Source organism: Lynx rufus, unplaced genomic scaffold (assembly GCF_022079265.1).
Source record: "Lynx rufus isolate CCGP_SWC_20201006 ecotype Redwood Valley unplaced genomic scaffold, mLynRuf1.p SCAF_8, whole genome shotgun sequence".
In the NCBI taxonomy this organism is placed as follows: domain Eukaryota; kingdom Metazoa; phylum Chordata; class Mammalia; order Carnivora; family Felidae; genus Lynx; species Lynx rufus.
This window is the reverse complement of record NW_025814896.1, coordinates 58,956,093-58,971,649: the sequence shown is the minus strand read 5'-3', so window position 1 is coordinate 58,971,649 and position 15,557 is coordinate 58,956,093. Positions and strand designations below refer to the sequence as shown.

At 43.9% G+C, this 15,557-nt stretch overlaps 1 protein-coding gene across 1 annotated transcript in view; it reads right to left on the bottom strand.

Annotated features, from left to right (window-relative positions):
• The window catches only part of CREG2 (cellular repressor of E1A stimulated genes 2), a 32,086-nt gene that overhangs the window by 15,302 nt on the left and 1,227 nt on the right, over positions 1 to 15,557 (bottom strand). The window contains exon 2 of the mRNA XM_047069539.1: positions 13,277 to 13,446. Coding sequence (XP_046925495.1) covers positions 13,277 to 13,446 — 170 coding nt within the window. The remainder of the gene's footprint in view (positions 1 to 13,276; positions 13,447 to 15,557) is intronic.

Sequence of the window (15,557 nt, the reverse complement as noted above, 5' to 3'; positions counted from 1 at the left end):
ATCAAGCCCGGGGGTGGTTTGGGGGCCCCTGACACAGCTGGCCAAGCAGACTCTCACAGATCCTCTTCTCCCAGATGGCACACATTTCTAAAATGGAAGCCCTGAGGCACGATTCATTGAAACTCATTCTCATCCGTTACATTGCATTAAAATCTTGAGAAAGGTACGTTTGTTAAGCAAAGCATATGTTTTGCTTATATTTAAGGAACTTGTTTTCACTTGCCTGGAAGTTTTCTTTTATTATACATCCTGTTGAGTTATAGCAAGAGAAACACTGGACATGCCCACATTTTCAGGTAAATTGCTTCAGGTGAGAACATTGTATACTACTGGAAACGTTATGGTCTGCTGTGTTTATGAAACCGCAAAAATTAGTTGCTGAACTGTGAATTTTTCTTGTGGGCTAAGGGGAAGGAATGATGGGAAGCAATCCACATAATAACTACAAAAACTGAATCTATATTGAACTTTGTAAAAAACCCGAGATAGGAGAAGATAAGTAAGAATAGTAAACAGGAACAAAATTTACATATACTGGGCAAGACTGTCATCAGTTGTACCCAATTATTTGTTCACTGTGAAAGCTAATTTCTTCACAAATTGCTCTTTGATGAAAGCAACAAATTAGTACTCATAAGTAAGTCATTACAGAATTTAAATAGGGAGCATCATATGTTAATAGGAAGTGTTTTGCTTCTCCACTGGTGGTGATTACATAAAATACAAAGGAGATGATGTATTTAAATAGGCAAATAGAAAACTCCATTTACATAGTGGGCAACCCAGCTAGACTCAGCATTAAGTTTCTTCCCACCTGTGGTAGGCAGGATAATGCCCCCACCCAAAGAGTTCTGCAGCCTAATCTCTGAGACATGTGACTGTGTCAAAGAGAAATTAAGGTGGTTAATCAGCTGGCATTGGATAGGGAGACTATCTGGGATTATCTGGCTGTGCCCAATGCAGTCACAGGGGTCCTTAAAGTCACAGAGGGAGGCCAAAGAGAGTGTCACAGAGATGTGGTATGAGAAAGACTCAATTAGCCATGGCTGGCTTTGAGTGTGGAAGGGGCCATGGGCTAAGGAGTGCAGGCAGCTCCTAGAAGCTGGAAAAGGCAAGAACATGGTTATTCCCCTAGAGCCTCCTGGAAGGACACAGTCCTGCCTACAGCTGGATTTTAGCCTACTAACACCTGTTTGGGACTCCTGTGCTCCATAACCTTAACACATGGGTGTTGTTTGAAGCCACTGGATTATGGTGCTTTGTTACAGCAGCAAAAGGAAACCATATACCATCTGGAAGAGGTCAGACTGCAACCCCACCCTTAGTCACATGAGTGCAACACACCTGGTCAGTAAATGCACCAGCGACAGGAAGGGGGATGCAGTGTACCCAGGGGACCCTTCCAGTTCACCTTGGTGAACAGGGGTTGCAGGAAGCACTCCCGCCTCTTGCCTCTGTACTTTGCATATTGTTTAGGCATCCATTCTCCCTCACACAGCTTCAGGGAGCCCTACTCCATCCCCACATCCTGAGGGCTGGGATTGCCTACAACAACCAGCACGCTCTATCCCCTGGCCAGAGTGACATTTCAGGGATTGGCACAAGAAGTTTGGTCACTAAAGCTCAAGGACCTACTTGCTGGGGACTTCTGGAATGGCAACCCCCTTACTCTCCTTTGGAGTCTACCTGGTGAGATGCCTGCTTTTGCTGGACATAAACAGAGAGCGACCTTGAAGTTGCCAGCACCGCATTTGGATCACAAGTGGGGCCACCCTTAAGATGGAGCAGACACTGGAGGAGGCAGACAGGAGAAACGGGAAAATCTCATTTTGGCCGACCCTGCAGAGCCCCTAAGAAAAGCCTACCTCTGGACTTTTCAAATATGTCAACCAATCAGTTTTTTTAATTCTCTAAGCACATCTGAGCTTATTTTTCTATTTCTTGCAACTGAGTGGTTCCTCACTGAAAGGAGGGCTTGCAGTTTCTGGAACTCTTCTTGTTGTTAGAATGGATCCTAATGCTGGGTGGTATTAATAGCGATCCACAGGGATGCCTGAGTGGCTCAGTTGGTTGAGTGTCTGACTTTGGCTCTGGTCATGATATCTTGGTTCATGAGTCTGAACCCCACATGGGGCTCTCTGCTGTCAGCGTGGAGCTCATATTGGATCCTCTGTCCCCCTCACTCTCTGCACCTCCCCCACTCATGCCCTCACACTCTTCTCTCTCAAAAATAAATAAACACTTAAAAAAATAGTGATCCACAAACTATTCTCAATACAGGTAGTAAAGTCATGGTGGAACTGTGTAAAGTAAGGGTGGTTCCCATATGCTACCATTGGTACTAACGCGGGATCATGTGAAGCAAAAATGGCCTGTATTTAAAAAAATATTCACAAATCTATGCATTTCTCTGAGATAAGACTCTATATACCATCTCTCTGGCAGAAGTTCTCCATGGGTCTTTCGTGTTTCTGAACTCTTGTGAGCAGAGGACTAGCTCCCTGTGTTTGGGACCATCTTTTCCCTGAAGATCTTTATAGAGCAAACAGCCTTGGAAGAGACAGTGTTTCCTTCTGGGGCGAAGGGCAGGCTTATTTGCTGTCCAGTAGTAGGATGAGGATGCTGTCTTTCTTGGGGGTGGGGGGATGGCAGGCAGGCTTGCTCTGTTATACAAGATTTTGTTTCCCTGGGCTGAGGGTTCCTTTCCCATAATGCAACTCACTGTGTGTACACATGCCTGTGGTTCTCTTCACATCCTTGTGGGAATTAGGGCCCATGGGAACCCCTGCCATAAAGTGCTGCTGCTCTAGCTACTAATATTGCTGTGAGTAACAGCCCTTTTTCTCTGACCCATGAGTTTTATGTCTTCTGCCAGCATCCACGAACCATGGCAGGCTCACTTGTTAGTGAGAAGGAACATAGCCAACTTGCTTGCAAATAGGGTAAAATCTTAGACCCGTCACAGTTCTTGACACCATGTAAAGCCATTTTCTTTGCTTTTGGTTGGAATTAAATCACTCTGGAATTAGTGAGGTAAAAATGTCATGCTGATCACAAGCTCTGATTTGCATATGTACATATGTCTTTGAGTAATAAAAATGGGGGGATAAATTATTTCAAAACACTGTCTGCCTATTAGACAAAAATATTTCATAGTATATGGAGTATAGAGTGAAATAATGAAAAAGACCTTGCTGATGCAAAGTTTGGAATCCATTGGTGACCTTGTTCTTTCTGGATTAGTTCAGGGCCTTGCTGGTCCATCCCCAGCCTGGGATGTATGCAGCACTGGCAGGAAAGGAACTGCCTCTTCTCCTACTGAACCTCCCCCCAAGTCTGCCCTTCACCTCTTGTTCCCTGGTAATCACTTTGCATAGCCCTCCAGTCTGATACCCCATCTGCTATTTCCTGACCTCCAAGTCTAGCTTAACTGCATATTTTGGCTCCTGAAGGAGCAAGAAAATAAAATCACTACTAGAAACAATAACTGACCGGAGCTGGCCATGAATTCCTGCATGTCTGTGTGACTAGGGTAGAGGCCACGTGGTGGGAGCAGAGAGTAGCAAATGCGTCTCAGGAAGGGCTGCTTTCATGTTTAGGAAAGTACGTTAATGAGTCTGGACGATCAGGGCAAGGGAAGGCCCCCTCCCCAGTGCACCCAGGCTGGTGTGTGGGAGGAAAGAAGGAGAGATTAAGTGTGTGCAATCCTGCAATGTCATCCTCCCTGATGTTATTGCATTTTGGATTCCTGTAGAGGCAGTAGACACAGAAGGGTTTGGTTTTGCTTGGGGAGGTTGGTGAAACACAGAAAAGAAGAGAAAGGCACAAGCAGGAGACATGGAGTTTGGAAGGGATGCCATTGCCCATTCAATGCAATCCCAATCAAAATAGCAACAGCATTCTTCACAGAGCTAGAAAAAACAAATCCTAAAATTTGTATGGAACCACGAAAGACCCTGAACAGCCAAAGTAATGTTGAAAAAGAAAACCAAAGCTGGAGGCATCACAATGCTGGACTTCAGTCTATATTACAAAGTGTAATCATCAAGACAGTATACTGGCACAAAAACAGACACATAGATCAATGGAATAGAATAGAGAATGCAGAAATGGACCCACAAATATATGGTCAACTAATCTTTGACAAAGTCACAAGAGTATCCAATGGAAAAAAGACAGTCTCTTTAGCAAATGGTGTTTGGAGAACTGGACAGCAACATTCAGAAGAATGAAACAGGACCACTTTCTAATATCATACACAAAAATAAATTTAAAATGGATGAAAGACCTAAATGAGACAGGAAACCATCAAAATCTGACAGGAGAACACAGGAAGCAACCTCTTTGACCTCGGCTGCAGTAACTTCTTACTTGACATGTCTCCAAAGGCAAGGGAAATAAAAGCAAAAATGAACTATTGGGACCTCATCAATATAAAAAGCTTCTGCACAGCAAAGGAAACAATCAACAAAACTAAAAGGCAACGGACGGAAAGGGAGAAGACATTTGCAAATGACATATCAGATAAAGAGTTAGTAAGTATCAAAAATCTATTAAAAACTTACCAAACCCAACACCTGAAAAACAAAGAATCCAATGAAGAAGTGGGCAGAAGACATGAATAGACACTTTTCCAAAGAAGACGTCCAGATGGCTAACATGCACATGAAAAGATGCTCAACATCACTCATCATCAGGGAAATACAAATCAAAACCACATTGAGATACCACCTCACACGGGTCAGAGTGGCTAAAATTAACAACTCAGGAAACAGGAGATGTTGGCAAGGATGTGGAGAAAGGTGGAGAAAGGGAACCCCTCTTGCAGTGTTGGTAGGAATGCAAACTGGTGCAGCAGTTCTGGCAAACAGGGTGGATGTTCCTCAAAAAATTAAAAAAAAAAAAGAATTACTCTATGACCCAGCAATAGCACTACTAGGAATTTATCCAAGGGATACAGGAGTGCTGATTCACAGGGGCATATGTACCCCAATGTTTACAGCAGTGCCATGAACAATAGCCAAATTATGGAAAGATCCCAAATGGCCATCAATTCATGAATGGATAAAGAAAATGTAGTGTATTTATGTATGTATACACACACACACACACACACACACACACACACACACACCAGAATATTACTCAGTGATGAAAAAGAATGAAATCTTCCCATTCGCAACAACATGGATGGAACTGAAGGGTATTATGCTAAGTGAAATAAGTCAGTCAGAGAAAGACAAATATCATATGATTTCACTAATATGTGGAATTTGAGAAACTTTACAAAAGACCATAGGGGAAGGGAAGGAAAAATAAGATACAAACAGGGAGGCAAACCATAAGAGACTCTTAAATACACAGAATAAACTGAGGATTGATGGGGATAGGATGTTGGGGGGGGGTGGAGAAAATGGGTGATGGACACTGAGGAGGGCTCTTGTTGGGATGAGCACTGGGTGTTGTATGTAAGTGATGAATTATGAGAATCTACTCCTGAAGCCAAGACTACACTATATGTTAGCTAACTTGATAATAAATAAATAAATTTGAAAAAATGGGTAAAGGCATTAAGTAGTTCTCCAAAGAAGATATATAGGTAGCTAATAAGAACATGAAAAGAAGCTTAACATCAGTAGCCATTAGGGAAATACTTATCAAATCTACATGAGATACCACTCCTTACCCATTAGGATGGCTATCATAAAAAAGGAATAACAAGGGTTGATGAGGATATAGAGAAACTGGAAACCTCATATGTTGCTGATGGGAAGATAAAATGGTACAGCTAGTGAAGAAAACAGTCAGTTCCTCAAAAAATTAAACACAGAGTTACCATATGACCCAGAAATTTCACTCTTAGGTGTATACCAAAGAGAACTGAAAAAAAAAATGTCCATACAAAAACCTGTACACAAATATTCATAGTAGCATAATTCGTAATAGTCAAAACATGGGAGCAAATGTCCATCAACTAATGAACAGATAAATAAAAATAGATAAATAAAACGTAGTATATTCATACAACAAAATTGTATTTGGCCATAAAAATGAATGAAGTTTTCATCCATGCTAAAACATAATGAGCCCTGAAAACTGATGGGAGAAAAACTCTAACAGTGTGATCTGCAGTGGAAGCCATATTATATTTCTTTCTAAGTCTGCATGACTGTCCGTAGACTTCGTTCCAACCCCAAGCCCAATTTACGGCTGGCCAAGCACACATCGTACACCTGTGTTGTGAGTGAGCAGCCTAAAGGAACACCATCTTGTCCTTGAGATATCGATCAATGCTCCTGCTCCCTGCATTGCTTTATGACAAAATTTGCGATTCCTGCCTACATGCTAATCCATAATCTTTTGAGCTTTTACAAGATGTAAAAAGGTATAACTCTGTAAAAATGATTCACTCTCCGGAGCACTTTCTTCCCTGTCAAGAGTGTGCTTCCCAGGCAGCTGTCTTAACTTGGACTTGAATAAAATGTTCTCTTTTGCTTTTAGAGATTCTAAAAGGTTCGTTCATTTTGCATTGGCAAAGGATTGTGCTAAGTGAAAGAAATCAGTCACAAAACCATACATTATATAATTACACTTATAGGGAATGTCCAGAATAGGCAAATCCAATAGATATACAAAAGAGATTATTGATTTCCAGAGGCTAAGGGCCTTGTAATAAAACTCTTAAATCTATCTCAGCAACCCTAAAAGCTTTCTGGAAGGTGTATATTTACAGAAGTTGCATCCTTATGAATCCATATCATTTCAGCTCAAGGAGGAATCATGTCTACCAGGTGAATAAAACATTATGAACTGGATCAGGAGAGGTAGTCAGAGATGCAGGAAAGAGGTGTATAAAGACAGAGGAACCAGAATCGTCAGTGCACCCATGAAATGAGTGTCCTGGGAATCACAGGGACAGAACTTCATGGAGCTGAAATGAAATTCGGGAGAAAGAAGTGGCTGCAGGTTATTGGGAGCACTGACCATGGAAATGAGTGAAAGATGGGAGAGAATACTCAAACACCTGCTCAGTAAGTCTTCTGTCCACATGGCTCCCTGGTCTTCCCAGACAGCTCTTTTATTTTTTATTTATTTATTTTTTTTTAATTTTTTTTTTCAACGTTTATTTATTTTTGGGACAGAGAGAGACAGAGCATGAACGGGGGAGGGGCAGAGAGAGAGGCAGACACAGAATCGGAAACAGGCTCCAGGCTCCGAGCCATCAGCCCAGAGCCCGACGCGGGGCTCGAACTCACGGACCGCGAGATCGTGACCTGGCTGAAGTCGGACGCTTAACCGACTGCGCCACCCAGGCGCCCCCCCAGACAGCTCTTTTAAAAGCAACTCAGGTTAGTGTTCGCTTTAGGATTTCAGGGATGTGTAGGCAAAGGAGAAGAGGCAACATGAATCCGGACAGACAGCAATCTATTTAGAAGATTTATATGTTGCCTTCAAGGGGAATGAACACAATTCAGTGAAGAGAAATTGAATTCAGCTTCTTTATCTGATGAGGGCTGGGCCCTGTGCTTTGAAACTCATGTCGCGTCTCAGGTAGACAGAGTGCAGACGGAGATGTATCTTGGCCGTTAGCAGGCAAGCTGTTGCAAGCACATGTTTACTCTGTGTGCAAACTCTCCTAGAGAATGATGGAAGAGAGTGCCTTCCACACGCAGTTCTAGGGGCACAAATCCCAGAGCCTGCATTTAGAATTGGGCTGGGCTGAGGTTTTCAGCTACCACTCAACGTATTTCTTCTTCCTACAAGAATAGTTAAAAAGATGCAGGCTAAGGGGCATTTATATTTGTGGAATTTCTTGTCATTTGCTGCAGAGAAGGAATAATTAAACTCAGTACACTATTTGAGTTGTGCGCGCCCACCAAGCGTTTATCCTGTGCTTGTGGCATAAAGGCAGACCAGCCCTACCATCAGCACCCTCCCACGTTTTACCAAAAGAATTTCTCACACTGTTAATGTGCCTATCAAATGCAGGGGCTACTCAGAGGATAGGGCAGGAATCTGTGTCCAAGCACATTGTCCCAAACTCTCTAGTGTGAGTGATGCCTTTTTGATGTGTGATTCTTCGGTGTAGAATTGCATCCGCAACATGGCACCCCACCCTCCAAGCCAATAATTCTGAGGGATCATCATTTCTGAAAGCCTCCCATCCTATGTTTTACACACCCACTGGGTTGTAATCCATTCAGGGTCTGGCACCTCCCTCTCAGAAACTAGATTCCTTTGCAAACCAGAATCTTAGCATCTCCTCTGATGCCAAACCACACTGAGTCCTGGTCAATTAAAGACCTTTGACAAGCTCATTGTTTGGGCAGAGATGCCCTCAGCTGGGGGGAAAGGAACAGGCCATGGCAATATTTCATTAAAAGCCTTTTGGGAAAAAGGAAACAAGTGTTTTCAGATAGAAACATAGCATTTGTCCAAACTATCAAAATTTTTTCATTGTGAAAAGCATCCGATAAACCTCTTTTGTTTCCATTTATTTCCAGTCTTCAAAATGGAAATTCATCTGATGCCAACAACAGAATGTCACTCAATAGAAGAACCCTTCCTGACCCAGAGGGCCTGCTTTGCCTTGGCTCTCTGAGAAGATGCAAAACCTAAAATCCACGGTGTTCAAGCCTGCATGCTCCATAAGAAAAGATGTTTCAGTGGATGAGAAATGTCTCTGGGGGGCTTTGTTATTTACTGGATTTTCATACAACTGGGTCTCTGGTCTGAGCATAAATTCACTTTGGCATAGGAGCATCTCTGTATGCTTATGTATTTGAAGGGAGAGGAAAATGAGAGAGGAGGGGGCTGCGGATTGCTGGCGAAGCTTGTAAACTGGAATCTTATTCTCAATTTGTCATGTTCACCTGAGTTTGGAGACCTGAGCTTTGTCCCTTAGAAACCGCCAATCCTGTCCTTAATCAGTACTGAAAGTCACTTTCTGCTTATTATTCAGTAAGATTCCCTTTCAAATGATCTCCTCCGGGAAGAAAGACAGGGTAATAGCACCCAATTCAATATGTCCTGGCGGGAGTCAAGACAGCTGGGTGCGATTGAATCTAGTGACTTTACTGTGACATTTTAGGGTAAGTTCAGGGATCAGAGGATCGGGTGGTGAAAAGTTTGGGGGAAAATCCCCTAACTACATGGGATGCAGTATCCCAGGTTGAATTTTTCAGATTCACCGAGAAACTCTTTAAGGTCCCCATACATCTGTAAAATACAGAGAAATATTTGTCCCTTTCCTTATTCTCAAGATGTTGGCCTCTCCCAGATTCAGTTAAGGAAAGGATATCTGCTGTGTATTTTCATCATTAAACTTCCTGAGAGTTTTGGATACTCAATGTCCTTCACCCATAGCAGTTTTGATGGATCTAAGTATCAATTTTGGGAGGCAAGATATGAGTCAACATACATGAGTGCTTACTGAGTGAAAAGCATTTCTTATATATACAATGGGATATTACTCAGCCGTGAGAAAGAAAATTCTGCCACTTGGGACAACATGGATGGTCCCTGAGGACATTATGTTGAGTGAGAAAAGACAGTCAGAGAAAGACATATACGGTATGATCTCACTTACATGTGGAATCTAAAAAAAAAAAAGCCAAACTCACCAGAACACAGAGTAGGATGGTGGTTACCAGGGCCTGAGGATTGGGGGAAATCAGAGAGACGTTGGCCAAAGGGTACAGGACATATAACTGGAAGATGAGTAAGTTTTGGACAGCTAACGCACAGCATAGTGATCACAGGCAAAGACACTGTAGCAGAGATTCCGAAGTTGCTAAGAGACCAGATCTTAAATGTTCTCACCGCAGAAAAGAAATGGTAATCATGGCATGTGGCAGAGGTGTTAGCTAAACTCTGGTGCTAATCACACTGCAATATATAAATGTATCAAATCAACATATTGTACACCTTAAACTTATATAACGTTACATGTCAATTATATATATATAAAAAAGGCACATTTCTTAGCTACCTGCCAAACACATATCAGCTTGGATTACAATGAGCTTTCAGGTTAAAGCTCTCAAATTAATACAACTAGAATAGGCATCAAATATTAAGTCAATTAGCAAAGGATCAGGCTCTCTTATCTATACTGAGAGGGAGGCAGGATCCTGGCCACCCATGGCCTGTTAGGCCACTACCAAGGATTTCGTTATTTTTTCCCAATGAAAGCATTTAAGCAGGGAAATTCCAGGATCTGATTTGGGGTGTGAAAGGTCACTTCAGCTGTTGGATTGACGATGAATTCAAGGTGACAGAGTGGCCTGGGGGACCCAGTGGGGGCAGTTGACGTTTCTGTTGTGAGAATGGATAATATGAACGTGTGACAGTACACACAGGTGCACGCCCATGCATATGCACACACAGCTATCTACCTGTGTGTGGAGCTCTAAAAGCAGGCGGCTCAGCCTGCCCTTGTAGTAGAATCAGATGCATTCAGCTAACCCTCAGGCAGGAATTGTGTTTGGCCCCGCTTCTTGAGCTGCGCCTTGCCCCTGGAAGTGGAGCTCACCAGCCTGTCCCCATCCAGACTCCACAGGCACCAGGGCTAACCCTGATTCATGCAGAGGCAGGTTGTAGCTGAAATGCCCAGGGAATGGCTGGGAAGGCACCTCTTTTCCTTCTCTCAGAGCTTCAGCGGCCATGTTGCTTCCTTCTGGCCTGACCTTGGTTTGTTCAGCTGCCAAGGGCTCCTCAGCCCCAACGTGGCCCTGTGGGCCCACAGAGCCCTGGGATGCATCACACAGAAGGAACCAGTTCTGGCTTTGTCTTCCCACTTAGGATGAGATGGGAAAGACCCGGCCCCTCCCCAGAGGGGAGCCACAGAGAATAGGAGCCACAGAGAATACGAGCCCACGGAAGGCACCAAACGTGATGGTGAAAATGCAAGTTTTTGATTCCCAATTTCAACTCACCAACTTTATAGAATGAAGGCAATTCTTATTTTCCTGAGTAAGAGCTGCCTTCCGAAGATGAAAGGATCAGGTGGCTTTGATTCATCATCATCCTCCTCATCAACTTCATCATCGTCGTTGTCATGATCGCCATCATCATCAGGAGAAACAGGTGTTTTTGTATCCCCCTGTTCTGTGGGAAACACTTTGAAGCGCTTGACAAAGACCTGTGGTGTCGCCGGCCCTCCGTCCGGGCCCTGGGATCAGGCAGCAGGGGCCGCTTGTGCTTGCCTTGCCAGGCTGTCCCCTGAACTTCTTGCTTGTCCGGGTGGTTCCTAGCCCTGGGCACTTCTGCCTGATGCCTTGTTATGCTCCTGTGGCCCAAGGAGCTCCTGCTTGGGTTGTTTCCCCAGGGCTTCAGTGTTTGCCTGTCTTTCTTGGTAAGTCTCTCGGCTCAATGTTACCAAGATTCTGGACGTAAAACCTCAAATGTAATGCGGAACTTGGACTGGGAAGCTCACTCAGAGGAGTCACCCCTGGTCATAAGCAGTTCACTGGAAGTAGTGGACCCTGGGGTGATAACAACCCTCACTGTCTGGTAACCTTAGCTTTGGTGCTCACTGGGGCTAACCTTGATCCGTACCTATTTCTTCAAGTTGTGTCTTAATGCTTCAGAAGCTTAAACAGTGCGAGGAGGGAGGAGTTCTGAGAAGGAGTTTCACGTGAAGATCTAGACTTGGGGAGCCTGGTGGCACTTGTCCCTCCTCTTCCAGGCCAGAGTGACAAGCGTGCTGAGATACTGATGCCCTCGGCCCTGGGGTGGCTGAGTGGGGCCTGGGTGGCCACCTCCGGCCCTGAGCTGCCCTGGGGTGTTGTGCAGACGTTTGCACTTTTGGTGTGTGGGCCTGCCATGAAGATGGTTTGCACACATGATTGATTCCAGGCCATGTAGATGGCCTGCCCAGCTTTGGCAGAACCTCAGTCCCCCTTGGCAAGGTCCTCTCTAAGCTGGGTTTCTCATGGCTGCCAGCTCTCAGCTCCTGCTGACGTCCGCCTGGAACCTTCCAATAAATTCCTCACACGACCTGTGAGCTGCAGCCGCTGTGTGCACCGCTCTGTGTTCTGCTGTCTGTCTTCAAGGGCAGGTGCAGGATCAACACTCTCCAGCCTCATGACTAGTTTTAGGATGCTTGACCTAGGCACTCCTCAGGTGTTTAGAAAGGTATCCTGGGCACATACTTCTAGTGCCAGCAAGCAAGCTTGACTGGCCAAGAACACACAGAATATTCCATGAAAGAGGAAACATCCCTTTTCCTGGCTTCTTGCCATACTTGCTGGGGAACTGGGTCAGCTGAACTGTCTCCAGCTTGGTGCCGACTCTCCTTGTCAGTGTCCCAAGGGGAAGTGACAAGGTCTTTTATCTGGACATTTTACAGCATTTTGTGGCTTTGATTATTACCACCACCTACACCCCTACCCCGGAAAGAACTAATCAATTTGTTTGCTTTATATGTTTTTTTTTTTATGCTTTGCATAAAAAATAATCAAACTTTGGAATTGGGATAAATCCTATCCTAGTTCCTGAAGGGTCACTACATCTTATAGTGAAGTGACAGAGTCCTGGGGGTTAAGGGACTCGCCTGAGGCCACCTGTTGCATTTGCTGCTGCCCAGGGGGTTCCCTGCATGCCCCCACACAAACTTGGTCCAGATATCTCCAGGCAGGATCTGATTTCAAGCTCTACATTTTGAGTTCAGACAGAGGTGTTGGATCAATGCTCCATTTGCACGTAAATGTCTTTTCTTTCAGACTTTTAAGAGAGGGTGTATTAAAGAATATGGGGTCTTTGGGTACACATCTCTGGTGGTGGGGGATAGTGGGTTAGAAATTCATTTGAAAAACAGTAAATAGAGAGCGAAGCAGGAGACTCTTGGGGTGATAAATAGATTCTATGCTCCATGTGCCCCACAGACAAACTACTGGATCTTCCTTCATCAACCTCCCAGCTTCCCCTTTCCCATCATAACAAGAGCTCCTGTTTGCTCACTGATATTGTACAAGACCCTCAACCCTCCCAGGAACCGTATGAAGCAGAAATTATTATTCCCATTTCACAGATGAGGAAACTGAGGCTCCGCAAAATTAGGTAGCTTGCCCCAAATCACATAGCTTGGTGAGTGGTGGAATTCTGTTTATCTGAGTCCAAAGGTACATATACTCTTTCCACTTCAAGTTGGTGAACACATCATTTTGCATCTCAGGGCCCCAGTAAATTGATGCAACTCAGAAGGGTCCCACCCCATAGACCCTCTGCTTTATAACAAAGAACCTGTATGGGCAAGGCCAAACTCTTTGTCTACCTGCAGAACTCTCCTTCAGATTCTGGCAGCAGGAGGGAGGCCATGGGGTTCTTCATCAGATCGGCCACTGCAGGGTCCTTGGGTGTCACATAGAAGAAAGGAATCCCAGTACTGTTGTTCAAGGGTCCGTCGCTGATGGGCAGGCAGTTCCCAAATGGCAGTCCTGGGATCTAACGAACACCAAAAAAGGCTTTTTCAATGCAGGGTATTTTATTTTATTTTATTTTATTTTATTTTATTTTATTTTATCTTACTTTATTTTATTTTTCATTTCATTTCATTTCATTTCATTTCATTTCATTTCATTTCATTTCATTTCATTTTTTGTTTTCAATGCAGGGTTTTGGACTGACCTGAGCTGGGAGCTTAGCCAGGAAATATAGCAATGTCGATGGCATGGCATCACCATGGTTCTGACAGGTAGTAAATTAAGGCACAGTAGTTCCCAATTGACCCAACTCACCCGGTGATAGCTCTGGAATCTCTATTGAGGAGCTGAGCAGGGACATTCTGTTTGGAAGGATGGCTAGGGGATTATTCTTGAAGCTGCTGCGTGTGCATAGAAAACACCCTCACTTTGTTACATTTAAAGTTATTTGGGGGTGGCACTGAAATTTATGGAAGTCAGCTACAACCTGCCCCTGCGAGCCCAACTGCCTTCACTGACTCTCTTAAAGTTCTGACAACTTTGGGGATAGATCTTAAGTCTTAACTTTAATATCTTACCTGGTCTTTGGACTCCGAGAACTTTCTACTATTGTTTCTTTTACAGCTACACCATTTTCTCACTTATTAGTTCCATTTTTTAATTGTAATCAATTTTTCATTATATGAGTCAGCAACTTGCCCTTTTAGAGAAAAGGAAGTCACAGAAACATTGCACACCCATTTTTATTCATGATCTTCGGTGGAGTAGGTGAAATTCTGAGACATGTATGCAAGTATTTCTTAGGTTTTCCCAGGCCCTGCTGGGTCCGGCATTCCAACCTTCATGAGCTTTATTTACCCTTTACAGAATATTCCTTACTGTGACTGAGCTCAGAACTCAGGAGCTGTCTTGTCTTTTTTTTTTTTTTTCTTCAACGTTTATTTATTTTTGGGACAGAGAGAGACAGAGCATGAACAGGGGAGGGGCAGAGAGAGAGGGAGACACAGAATCGGAAACAGGCTCCAGGCTCCGAGCCATCAGCCCAGAGCCTGACGCGGGGCTCGAACTCCCGGACCGCGAGATCGTGACCTGGCTGAAGTCGGACGCTTAACCGACTGCGCCACCCAGGCGCCCCTAGGAGCTGTCTTGTCTTTAAAGCACTGCCTGGCAATGGTGTATAGACCTGGAATAGGAGATGGCTTTCATCATTTGAGAAGACACAATGTTAAGGTGTCTTCCAAAATGGGAACATAAGTTCATTTACAGATTCTGTTTTTCAGCTTGTCATAAATTGCCTGGAATCATGCTTTGTACACATGACATGCATAGGGTAAATGCTCTCTGAATGGACTGAATTTGGACTAAATGTCAATATTGGAAAGGGGAATTCCTAACAACGCTAAGAAAAAAGATGTCAAAAGTCAAAATATCTTTAGTACTAGACTAAGTCTAGTTGGCACTAGACTTTTAATTGCGTGAACAATCTGTGGTTTTAAATTTTTTTTCTTAATGTTTACTTATTTTTGAGAGAGAGACACACAGAGCACAAGCTGGGTAGGGGCAGAGAGAGAGGGAGACACAGAATCTGAAGCAGGCTCCAGGCTCTGAGCTGTCAGCATAGAGTCTGACATGGGGCTCGAACTCACAAACTGTGAGACTATGACCCGAGCGGAAGTTGGACGCCGAACCAACCTAGCAACCCAGGTGCCCCGAGGGGTTTTTCAAACATTCACTCTGTCTACATCCTTCTTTTTTTTTTTTTAAGTTTATTTATTTATATAAGTAATCTCTACACCCAATGCAGGGCTCAAACTCACAAGCCTGAGATCGAGAGACACACGCTCTTCCCACTGAGCCAGCCACACACCCCAGAACAATCCGTGCTTTAGACTAAGATCAGCCTCATTATTTAAGCTTCATATCTTCCTAAGGTATGTCTTAGGAGCATAATTTATAACTGTGAGGAACCATTTGGATGCTGTGAACGTGATTAAGATCATTGCCATAATCAGAATAAAGTCATTTAAATATTTTTAAAAAAGTAAAACAGGACCTTCAAAACTAACATAGTCAACCACTTAATTCCATAGAAGAGGAAAATAAAGTGGACAACTCGGTGACTTGGCCAGTCTC